This window comes from Sylvia atricapilla, chromosome Z (assembly GCF_009819655.1).
Source record: "Sylvia atricapilla isolate bSylAtr1 chromosome Z, bSylAtr1.pri, whole genome shotgun sequence".
Taxonomy (NCBI): Eukaryota; Metazoa; Chordata; class Aves; order Passeriformes; family Sylviidae; genus Sylvia; species Sylvia atricapilla.
The window spans coordinates 66,822,185-66,834,696 of NC_089174.1; the positions used below are offsets into that span (position 1 = coordinate 66,822,185).

Here is a 12,512-nt window from a genome sequence, read left to right on the forward strand (position 1 = left end):
GAGAGAGATTTTACACTAACAGTTGGGTTGTGCAGAGGCTGTGAGCATAATGGATTGTCTTTTAAAGCTTCCCTGACACTGAACTGTGCTGATTTATTTCTGATTTATATACTGGGACTTTTTCCTTGAATATTTTTTTGTTTTGTTTGTTTGTTTTTGTTCTTTTGTTTTTGTTTTGTTTTGGGTTTTTGTTGTTGTTGTTTCTGTTGTTTGGGGTTATTTTGGAGTTTTTTGTTTGGTTTGGGTTTTTTTTTTTTTTAGATTTTAAATATTTTGAGGATGCATCGGATGAATTCAGAGGCCAGGAAGGAACCCTCCTCCCACTCTGGAAATTCCAGTATGAAAAAACAAAGAAACTTGCAGTTACTGCCATCTCCTGGTAAGTCTCTCCATTCCAAACTTTATCTTGACTGTTGCATAGGGGAATGGAATTGAATGTAATGGGATCTTATGAGGCAGGGCTGATTTCTCTGGGAACATGGGTTTGATTTATTACAGTCTGCTGCTTGGGCAGCACTGAAGTGTGTCTGGTGCTTCTGGTTGCAGAGAAGATTGTGCAAGGCTGAATGTGACAGGCTTGTGCCCTTCAGCAGAAAGTGCAGCACTGGGGAAAAGTGAGTGCACTTAGCAGAGCAAAGAGGAGCCGTTTCTTGGGAAAGCTGGGATAGATGTGCCATATCTTTGGACAGCACACTATAGGAATCAGCCCTGCACAGGACAGCCCCAAAAATCCTGCTAAGAGCTTGAGAGTGTTGACCAAACACTTCCTGAACTCCATCAGCGCTGTGCACGCTTCCCTGGGAAGCCTGTTCTCATGCCCAGCCACCCTCTGAGTGAAGAACCTTTTCTTAAGATCCGACGTAGCTCTCTCCTGATGCAGTTTGGTGCCATTCCCTTGGCTTTTGTCATTGCTCACCGTGGAAAAGAGATCAGTGTCTGCCCCTTCTCTTCTTCTCACAATGACATTTTAACTACAATGAGGACTCTCCTCAGTCTCCCCTCCTCCCAGCTGAACAGACCTACTGACCTCAACCAATCCTCACATGGCTTCCCATCCAAACAAGAGAGGATTTTCTGTATTGAACTCACACGGAACTCACACAGTTCAGTGCAGAAGACATTTGCCATGCAGACCACTTTTACATATTTGATCAGTCCAAAAATGATCAGGATACTTGCAAATACTTGATAACTGATACCTGATACTTGCAAATACTGATACCTGATCAACCCTCTTTTGTTCTGAGGTGTTATTGCTATGGTTATTACTGTGAAAAAACTCCACTTATTGGTAACACAGATGAGTACTCTCACTTTTTAATGTGCTTGATCCTCCTCAGAACTGGCTTGGCTCATGCACTGCACATGAGACATACCTAGTCAGACCCTACTCTGTGCTCCCCTGCAGTTAGGCCTCCTCTTACTTGTTTGTTTGAGCATGTTTGTGCCTTGACAAGGACAGTCTATGGAGAGACAGGATTGTTGTCTTCTGCCTTTCAAGCTATGGTGGTATTGTGTAAAACAGTATCAAGCATGCGGTTGTGTGAGAAATAGAGATAACAGTAAAAATGGGAAGCAAAATTGGAAGAAAAGGCATCTTCAATAGGTAATTTGTACTGCTGTTCGACTTGTCTCCAGGAAATGATAACAGAAAAATTACTGAAAACTCCAAATTGCTTTATGGAACAAGCTTTTCTAATTCAATTTTTATTCTCTCATTTTTAGCAGTGATGGTGCATTTAGTGAAAAGAACAAGAGCATTTGGATTCCTAGGTATTAGCCCAAATGAAAAAGGAGAAATGAAAAGAGAAGTGGATTTATTTTTTCAATTCACAGTAGCAAGTCAGAGAAAATACTCATTAGATAATTTCCTTGTGTTCATTTCAGGGAATTGTTACCCACTGGTTGTGCTGTGTGAGCTCAGGGATAACAACAGTACTGATCTTCATCCCATGGAAACCCTACCTACAGTAACCTACCACCCATGGAAGGGGTTTTAGAGAGGGTAGATGTTTTTCAAGTAAAGGGACTTCGGAAGACACAGTAGATGGCTGATTAGTCATTATCAGTATTTGCCACAGGAAATATTCTGTTTACCAGCTGAGTGAGAAGGGAATTTCCCTTCCTGGTTTGTGGTTGTGATCACGAATTTAATGAACTGATAGTTGTCTCTGGAAGCATTTCTCATCATTTAATAGCAGGTAGGGAAAGTGAATTTATTGACTTAGAAACTCTTTAATTTTTGCCACTGAAAGATGAGATCCAATATATTCCTGCTTTTTCACTTTCCTGAAACATTTCATTTTTAAAAGTAAACTTTCCACAACTATGAAATGGATAGGCCAAGAAATCCTGGAGCTTGACATGTCTATTTTTTATCTTTTCCATCTACTGTTTTGATCATCTGATGTTCTGCTGTTTTGTGCATCATTGGTTTGGACAAGTTACTCACAAACTTTACTAGTGTGTATTGGTCAAAGGGCGAGCCCTCAGACTGAGTGCAGTCCTGTGAGAATGGACTCTAAAACTAGTGTGTGAAACACTGCATTGCTGTGGAACTACATGGTTGATAGTAAATGCAATCTTACATATATTTTCTTGTTACAGGAATCCAAAATACAAGGACCTATTTGCAGTGGGGTATGGCTCTTGTAAGTATTAAATGCAAAAGAAACATTGAAAGATATAAAATATTTAACAAGTGCTCTGAGATCAATTCAGACAATCCTCTGAAGCATAGATTGCATCTCATACCAAGGACTCACCTAATTTCATAGCAATAAATTGAGATTTAACTTAATACAGGGATCAGGCCTTTCCATTCCATGACATGAACATTCAAAAATATATAGGCATAGACAGCAATTATTGTAGGACTAAACCAAATTTAGAACAGGGTAATGTGATACATAATGGAATTGCTAAACTATTCTTCCTTTCTTTGTGGTCTGGAGAACACAAACACACATGGTTTCAAAACAGTTTAGATAGATTAATGGAAGACCAGTTTGGTGCTGGAGGGATAAACCACCTGATTCAGTAAGTTGATATCTGTGATGCTGGAAGCTTGAGTACATACAAGGGAATTTGCTGTATTTGCTGACATTTTCAATTTAAGCAATTGCTACATGTTGATGTAAGATACTTGGCTAGAGTGGCTACAAGAATCTTTGGTATCATCCCAAATATGTATTCATTTTTGTGTCTTTTTCTGTGCTCTGACAATGGAAGTAGATGGGTTGTCTTCATTTATACCAGTAAGGACTGTGCTCTGCTTGCAATATTGCAAAATTTCATTTTCCTTTTAAATTTACATTTTTCTTTTGACTTCCACTCCATCTGAGCTCTGGAAATATTCTTGTTAGTTTGCCAAGGAGCCCAAAGTGGCTTGACACTCTTTTTAATTCAGCAGGCAGCAGCTATTCTGAAGAGCTGATTAGAATCAGCTTTTGCAAAAGAAAGCATGATGTGAAGTGCTCAGAATGTCCTTGCCTTGTACAGCACGACAAAATCTTATTGTTCTTACATCCCTGTGCTGAGAGAGTGTGGGAATTTAGCAGTGCCTTCCTGCTGTCCTGCCAGCCAGTTGGCAGAGGAAAGATAGAAGCTCAAGGAAGGTAATCTCCCTGCATAACCTATTCAAACAATTGTTCTAATTTCATACACTTTGTTCACTAGGCAAGACCAGTGTGCTTTCTGGGTTGTGCAAAAGTTAGTTTGTTAGTTTTGCCAGGGTCCATTGTGCCAAAGGCAATATAGAGATGCAAAGGGAGAGAGACTCTTACTCAGTGGCTTGCCACGTAAGTGGACAGGAGAGCCAGAAATCTTCTTATCCCATTTTTATAGAGGACAGTGAGCATAGCTTGTCTCAGCCAGGCACCTAGCCTGAATGCTTATTTATCTCTTAGATGACCAAAGTGAGGTGAGATAAATCCAGCCCAGAGGAAATGGTCCTACAGTTACAACTGGAATATCTTGGAGTCTGGTGTGGCCATAATTACATCACTAGTCTTCTGTGCAGCAGGCATTTGGGAACACTGCCAAAATACAAGTAACACATTTGTCCTACTGCCTGAAGTGTACTTTTTGAAACAAAAGATCCTTTGTTTATTGTGGGTTGACACTACTCCAGAGTAGTGGGTGCTTCCTTTACAGAGAGGGCCCTAGCCTCTCCCTTGCTTTTGTACCGTATTTCTGTAGTCTTCTCCAGTGATTTATTTGGATGGGGTTTCTGAGGCTAACCGTGTTTCTTTGGCATGAGATAGGCTCTTCTGAACAAGGAAATATTGTCATCATAATTTACAATTTAGGGTTTATGCTGCTTGCCTGGAACTAATTTTTATTCCCATGAGAAGGAGCTGTTTTTCTGGTGGTTTTTTTTTTGTTTGTTTGTTTTGTTTTTGTTTTTTTTTTTTTTTTTTTTTTTTTTCTTTGTATAAATGAGATTGCTAAGTTTCTGGCTACACTGACAGCTTGCAGTGCAGGGTTCAAAGAGCCTCTAGTGGGTGTTGGGCTTGTGTTCTGCCTTGCTGGGAACACTACGAATACAAGCTCAGGTCTTTGCCAGTTCCCCTCAATCGATGTTCCAAAAGCAATTGTGCCTCTGACGGGCTTCAGAGATGGCTCTTTATGTGCATCTCCAACTGTCAGCACACAAACTGAGTAGGGAAAAACATTGTCTCTATGGCTAATGTATTTTATGTCAGAGTTTCTTTGGATTTAATGGATGTAACTTGCCACTCACAAGGATGCGTGAGGAGTATGGACTCACACACAAAGCACTGGCAATCTGAGGTATTTGGCAAAGATACCTGCTCAGTTCTTCACAGTCTGAAATGGGGCTTCATATAGGCAGAAGCAAAGCACGTAAGGATACACGTACTGTTCTAGCTTTCTAGGATAAAATCAGTATAAGTAATGCTGGCACAGAGTCCTTACACTGGAGTGATTGCATCCAAAGTAAGGGTAGCTGCAACTTTGTGATCAAACTGTATCAGTGTCAAATCCAGACCAGAGCTTTCATGAAGCTGAGCTGACTCTTAGATTTCCTGAGGCTCTGTGAAGCTCCCTGAAGAGTAGTGGTGGAACACAGAACATGGAACAGCTCTGGTTGCATTCTCCAGTAACATAGAGACAGGTAAATACAGGGAGATTGGGCATACTTACTGGACAGTCTTGTATTTTCCCATTTCTCAAATGAACTGCCCAATGACCATGGATAATCTTTTATTTACTGCCCTGCACTGAGTGAAGCTGAAGGATAGTTGGTCACTTCAATAAGGATATTCCCAAATAGGACATGCTTAGGGTGCTTCAGAAGGAATAGAGAGAGGAGAAAATGAACCAAGTGGCTTTTATAGCAAGGTACTGCCTCATCCTGTTTGCCTCTCTACTTCATAGGCATTTTCAGAATCAGGCACTTGAATTAGACTAGAATCAAGAAAATTAAGAGTAGAACTAGCTCACTAGGGAAAAAGTAATTCTGCAGGGACTGAGAGGAGATATGCATGGAGATAATGCTATTTGCTTCCTCTTTTTCTAGAAGACGCCTCATTTCCCTCTATCTAGAAAACAAATAGTGGAAAAAATAATTGGTAGTGAATTCCCAATCCACTACTCACTCAAAATATTTAATAAAAACTCAGATGAGCTTCATGTTACACCACGTAGATTTGTACACAATCTGTTTCAAGAGACTTATTATAGTCCAAATACTTTGTTTTCTAGCAAAATATTTTTTAGCCAAATACGAATTTGAGAGACACAGGTAAGGCATCATAGATTCATAGTGTGGTTTGAGTTGGAAGGAACATTAAAGGTTGTTCAATTCAAATCTCCCTGCCGCCAGCAAGAATGCCACCCACTAGGTCATGTTGCTCAGGGTATCAAACCAGTCCTTGAACACTTCCAGGGATGGGATATCCACAGATTCTCTGGGCAGCCTGTTCTATTGTCTCATCATCTATACAGTAAGGAATGTATTACTAATATCGAATATAAACTGTCAGTTTAACTAGGTTATCCCTTGTTCTGTCACTGTCTGCCTACATGAAAAGTCACTCTCCATCACTTTTATAAGCCCCCTTTAAGTACTGGAAGGCCACAGTGAGGTCTTCCCAGAGCCTTCTCCTTTTTAGGTTGAACAACCCCAACTCTCTCAGCCTGTATTTGTAGTGAGGATGCTCCAGCCCCCTGATCATGCCTGTGATCTCCTCTGGACTCGCTCCAACAGGTCCATGTTTTCCTTGGCCTCCAAGAAATGATCATCAGTCAACATAAAATGTGATGGAAGGTGCTAAACATTGAGGAGACAGGGGCCGAAGAGATTATTCTGATGATGATGGCTAAGCCTTGGCTCCCCATCCCAACTTCTTGAGTATCAGGATTGAGAGCTCTTGCGCCCTAAGAAAAATGTCTCTAAATGTCTTCCAGCTCTCATTCAGTCCTTTGTCTCTGAGAGCATTTTCCCAAAGGAGCACACATGCTAATGCTGTAAACAGCAAAAATTTAGGCTCTGATAGTGAAGTATTTTTTAATCCAGTTAATGTGAGCTCTGCTGATTCAATGCCATGTAAGTTAAAATCAAATCTTATTATATACTTAACTGGAGGCTGAATGAATGCATTCATACTTTTGCTAGCACAGTTTTTCTATCAGTCATCCTGACAAGAAGGATGGCAGTTTTGACAGGACATTTACCCTCTCCTTAGGTCTAGGGATCCAGATAATAGGTGAGATAATTCAGTCGGATTGGAGTCCTTACACTGAAGGAAGCCCACACTGCATAAAGATAAGGTCTGTGATCATTAATTCATATTAACTCCTTGTTAGCTGCTCTTGAAATGTAAATAAATCCTTCAAGTTTTCTGTGCAATCTCAGTCAAATTATGGAAATAACAGTTGAGAACCACAGAATCATAAAATGTCCTGAAATGGAAGGAACCAACAAGGATTATTGAACCAAACTCCTGGCTCTACACAGGATCATCTCCAAGAACCCCACTGTGTGCTTGTGAGTGTTTTCCAAATGCTTCTTGAGCTCTGTCAGGCTTGGTGCTTGACCTGTTCCTTGGAAAGCCAGTTCCAGTGTCCAGCTACCCTCTAGGGGGAGAATGTTTTGCTGATATCCAACTTCAGGCCATTCCCTCAGGTCCTGCCACTGGTCACAGAGAAGAGATCAGTGCCTGCCACTCCTTACCCCCTCATGAGGAAGTTGTAACTGCAATGAGGTCTCCCCTCAGTCACCATTTCTCCAGGCTGAACAGACCAAGTGACCTCAGCCACTCCTCACGTGCCTTCCCTTCAAGGCCCTTCATCATCCTTGTTGCCCTCCTTTGGACACTCTCTAATAGCTTTATGTCCTTCTGTTGTGGCACCCAAAAGTGCCCCCAGCACTCGAGGTGAGGCTGCTCCAGTACAGAGCAAAGCAGGGCAATCCCCTCTCTTGCCCAGCTGGCAAGGCTGGGCCTGATGCCCCCCAGGACAGGGATGTCCCTCCTGTCCAGGGATGTCCATCACAGCCAGGGCACTGCTGACTCATGTCCAACTTCTCATAAACCAGGACCCCCAGGTCCCTTTCCCTGGCACTGCTTTCCTCATCTCATTCTCCCATCTCTGTACAGCCAGGGTTGTCCCATCCCAGGTGCAGAATCCATCACTTGTCTTTGTTAAACTTCATATGGTTGCTGATTGCACATCTCTCTAATGTGTCCAAGTCTCTCAGCAGGGCCTCTCTGCCTTTGAGGGAGACATCAGCTCTTTCCAATTTAGTATCATGGACAGACTTGCTTAATATTCTTTTGACACCTATGTCCAAGTTGTTTATGGAAGACATTGAAGAGCACTGGGCACAAGATGGAGCCCTGCAGAATCCCACCAGTGACCAGCTATCAGCCTAATGTAATCCCGTTTACTACTACCTTTTGTGTCCTATACATCATCCAGTGCTCACCCATTGCATGATGTAATTATGTAACTGCAAACTGGACATTTTGTCCAGTAGGATATTTAGGGAGCCAAGCTCTTTGATACTTTAGAAAATCATAAAAATAGAACAGAAAATAATTTCAGAAAGTTATTAGTCCATCTCCATGCAAGATAATACTTTATTTAAAAGATGGTTTGACGTCTAAACTTAGTCCACCTAATGATGATTTCATGCACTATAATTCCTATCATCATTGACAGCATAGCCCTGTAGATGACAGGCAAGCCTTGTGACCAGGACAGAAATGTACGTTTGAGAAGTAGAACACTGGAAAGCCTAAAAACTTTGATTTAACAGTATAGGCTGTGGACTTAAGGAGGCTCAGTGTTACAAAATGTGCCAGATGTTTACTTGTTTTCTTCTCTGCAGTGATAGATTTAAAGGTTGTGATGCAGGATGTGGAACATAGTCCGGAATGGATTTACATAACAAGCTGCAGTTAAATTTGGTATTTTCTGATGAATGACCAAAGAGCTTTAACTAAAAGCACCAAGAGGATTGAATACTGCCTAAAAAATTCAGATCTTTGAAACAGCTCTCAGAAAGTCTCTTCCAATAAGTTTATGTATTTAAATTATGTTCCTGGAACAGGCAGAGAAGACTCATGGGAGCAGAAATCCCTACTAATCTTTCTCTAAGCTACATGAGTTTGTTTTTATATTGGGAAAAGAGATTTAAGACCTTGGCAGACAGAAAAAAACATTTTATATTGCTCGGATGAAATTCATTGTCTAGGATGAGGCTGTGTGTACATGCAATTCATGTGAAGGGACTGCTCTGGAGAGGAGGGGCTGGCATGTTCCCAGTCACATAATGGCCTGTGTGCTAGATCAGGTACAGACTGTCAGACTGTCAGACTTTTTAGACCCCACAGCGAAGCTATTGAAGTTTTCTGAGTCAAATACTATAAAAGGCTGATAGAGGTTCACGTAGCCCGCACACCTCACTTAAAGAGAAGTTCATGTTGCAGTCTGGATTCAGTTTGCTGTTTATACGCTGTAACAGATTCCAGCTTTGGGAAAATGCCTTCATGTTCATTCAGTCATGTCATATTGATTCATGTCGTATTGATTCATACGATACGCCACTTCAGGTCAAGATTCTATCAGTCATGTCACCAGTGTGCAAGTTGATAAGTACATCTTCAATGGTAAAAGACCCATGAGTCTCTCTGTTTTTGGTAACAGGACTGAGAAATGTACTGTACCACCATAAAGTCTGAGTGTTTCCTTTTTGTTGTGAATGTATTTTTATTGATATTTTGGATATTTGTACTGTAAATTGAAAAGACTTTTGCAAATGCTTGTGATGCCAGTTATTAATGGTTGGTACATGAGTTAATGATATCTAAATATCAGTATTGAAACTATGTTGAGAAAAAAAGAAGACAAGCAGAAATAAAACATAATAATTGCACAGTCGCCAGTGATTTTAACTGATTATATTTAAATTGCTACTGTAAGGGGTTATTACAATACAGAAAACAAGCATAGGTAGAATAAGCAGAGAGAAGAATTAAAAGGGGATTGGTAAGTCTTATTTATGAATTGCTGAACAACATTTGTATGGGCACTGAGTATCCCCACAATCAAAAAGAAACACTCAGGAGGACTGGGGCTTGCTGTGAACTAATTTAAGAGTGCTGTTTGTGCTATGTGACTTTTAAAAGCTGAAAGGAATTTTCCATTAATACATTGTATTAATTAAAAGAGGCTGCTGGAATAAAATAAGAAATAAAATGTAGCAATCAGATGCCTTTAAGGCAAGCATGTCAAAAGCCATTAGTAACAAGGTCTAATGCTAACCTATTATTTTATCCATGAAATTACTGCTGACAAAAAAGTTTTGGTGAGACAAATATCTGGGAGGTGTCAAGAAATGGAACAACCATTCAAAGAGCAATTTATATCACATTTGTAGCAGAATACAAGGCATCATTCTATGTTATGGTGTTCAAAAAAATTCAAGCTGTGTACACATATAGAGAGAAACTGTATTTTCAAGAGCAATGATTTCTTAAAAGTTTTGTTCAATGAATGAACTTCATCAGAATTCCATGGATCTATAGAGAAGAAGAGTTGCAAAGGAACTGAGGGGCTGAAAGAACTTTTAAGTGCAGTTTTTGATTAAATGCTGAAATGACTACCCTGGAAAGGCATGCTCATCACTGGTGACATGCCAACGAGAAAGGTGACAAACTGGGAAGGGTTCAAAAAAGAAAGAATGATCTAAGAGCAGGGTAACTGACCTGGGAAACAAATTTAAGGAATTCCGTTTGTTAAGCTTGTCAGAAAAAAACCTTATTGAGTCATTGGATTGTGGTCTGTTAACTCCCTGTATTGGGAAGGCAGATCATGTAACAAAGGGATCTTTAATCTGGCCGACAAATGATGTAACAAGATCAAAGAAAAGCTGGAGCTACATGAATCAGGCCAGACAATGTGTGGCTCTTAACAGCAGATGAGCAATTTAGAACAATTAATTTTGGCATGTGGTAAATTACCATCTTCTGCAAAGTGTAAAATGTGGAAATTTTAGATATGATATTTTTCTCTGAAGTTTTAGTCTGTTGCAGATACAATTTCTTCATGTAAAGATTTAAAGTAGAGAAACCATGTGTCCTTGATATCTTATATTCTTCAGGAGTCTAATTTATTCACTCTTCTAACCTTTTTAGGGGCTTCTTTCTGCACTGTCTCCTGTTGGATGCTTTGAAGTTCATTTGCAAAACATTTATATACTCCCCCATGGTCTGACAGTCTTCGGAAAACCTCCCTAGTGGAATCAGTGTTAGAAAATTAAGCTATCATGCATCCCGTTTATTGAGATAATCAATGGTGGTCAATTAAACATAATTACTGAAAATAACACTTTAAAATCTGTTTTCCAAACACTGAATATCTCTTACCACATAGGCAGGGAGGGAAATTACCTGTCTTTCTATCAAAGAAAGACTATCAACTCTTAGTAAATATAACCTAATAACCATAATACATTAGGTGAATCGTATGAAAGATGAATTTAATTTGGAGACTTAATTACTGATTTGTAATATAAATTCTGTGAGTTTAGCCTGTTTTTTCTGAGCCTTAACCTTTTAATACATGTAATTTTCAATCAACTCACAATATTAACTTTTGCTGTAGCATTTTGTTATGCATGAAATAGTAAAGAGCTCTGTTGGCATGTTTGGGAAAAAAGATGTATTAACAGATTTTCTAGAGCATGGGGATCAAAAGAGTTGCTGAACCATCCTATTGTGTCTCAAGTGCATTGCAAGCCATTAAATTCCACCACAGTACCTCTCTGTGTAGCCCAGTTAGTTTGATTTGTGCATCCTTATCCACAGGAGATGAAATATTTGTGTACCATAAAGTCTTAGCTGTTCAATAAAATTAGTCTGACACCTTTCCTTTCTTAGCTTTCTGTCTGGAAATGGCTCCATTTAAGTTACTGTGGGAATTCTTTTCTTAGCATTTGCACAGCAGAATCCAAGGATAGACAGGTTAACTCTCTTTGTCATTGATGTCAAGGGGATGGTCTTGTGGTGAAAATCTGTGGAAGGCTTTCTAACCATCTTTACTGAGACACCCCTTGACTCAGTAGGAGAAGACAGTCAGCAAATATTGAGAACAGAAAAAACAGTTCTAAACACTCTCTCTTAAAAGGATCAGTTTTTGCTTTATTTTAAAGACTTGTTTCCCCCCACACAGGTGTTCTTATGCCTGTGTTCTATCATGTAAACACTATTTGCTTTTTTATTTTGCATTTCTTCCAAATACTAAGGTTACATTTTCACCACAGCTTGACTTTTCCATAGCAAAAGTTCTAGAATCAACTCTACTTCTCACACTCTAGTCTAAGTAGCAAAAAATTTGTCAGGCCCTGAGGCTATAGTCGTCATGACCATCTTCACTATCATATCTTCTCAAGAGCAGTGGGATGAGCCTTGGTACATCAGAGCTGCTGTACTGCTTGCTATGTTATTGTGCTTGGGTATCAGCTCCCTATCTCTTAGGGAATAGCAAGTGATTTCTGCAACCAACCCTGACACATGACTTGTTTCTCTGATAATCCAAATTTTAGGTCAATAAATAGCAAAGCAAAATCTGGGTAAAACACAACCCAGCGTTACTTAACTATAATGTATTTACTCATGCCAGATACTTAACTATATTTCCATTTCACTTTTAAAGGGCTTGGTTTCCTTTTGTTTTGTTTCCTTTTGTTTCCCTTCCTGTTATGCTTTATATTTCATAATTGAAACCTTGGTACAGCGTACAAAGCAGATTTCTTAATCTGAGTGCTTTGACTTGTATTTGAGAGATAACAGTAGTAAGACCAAAGATACAGCCTTCATTTTTCTCTTTGCAGTAGAACTTTGAGGATGAGGTTTGGTAACTTCTATAGATTCACAAAAAATAATTGTTTTAATTTTTTTTTTTACCTTACAATAATTCAGATTTGTATGTCACTTTCTTCAGAGGAATCCCAGAGACTCCCTGTAATGGAAAACTCAATTAAT

The 12,512-nt window shown here is 39.6% G+C and overlaps 1 protein-coding gene across 1 annotated transcript in view; it reads left to right on the forward strand.

Annotated features, from left to right (window-relative positions):
• The window catches only part of DNAI1 (dynein axonemal intermediate chain 1), a 139,793-nt gene that overhangs the window by 32,336 nt on the left and 94,945 nt on the right, over positions 1-12,512 (forward strand). Inside the window, exons 11-12 of the mRNA XM_066338637.1 lie at positions 262-379; positions 2,608-2,651. Coding sequence (XP_066194734.1) covers positions 262-379; positions 2,608-2,651 — 162 coding nt within the window. The remainder of the gene's footprint in view (positions 1-261; positions 380-2,607; positions 2,652-12,512) is intronic.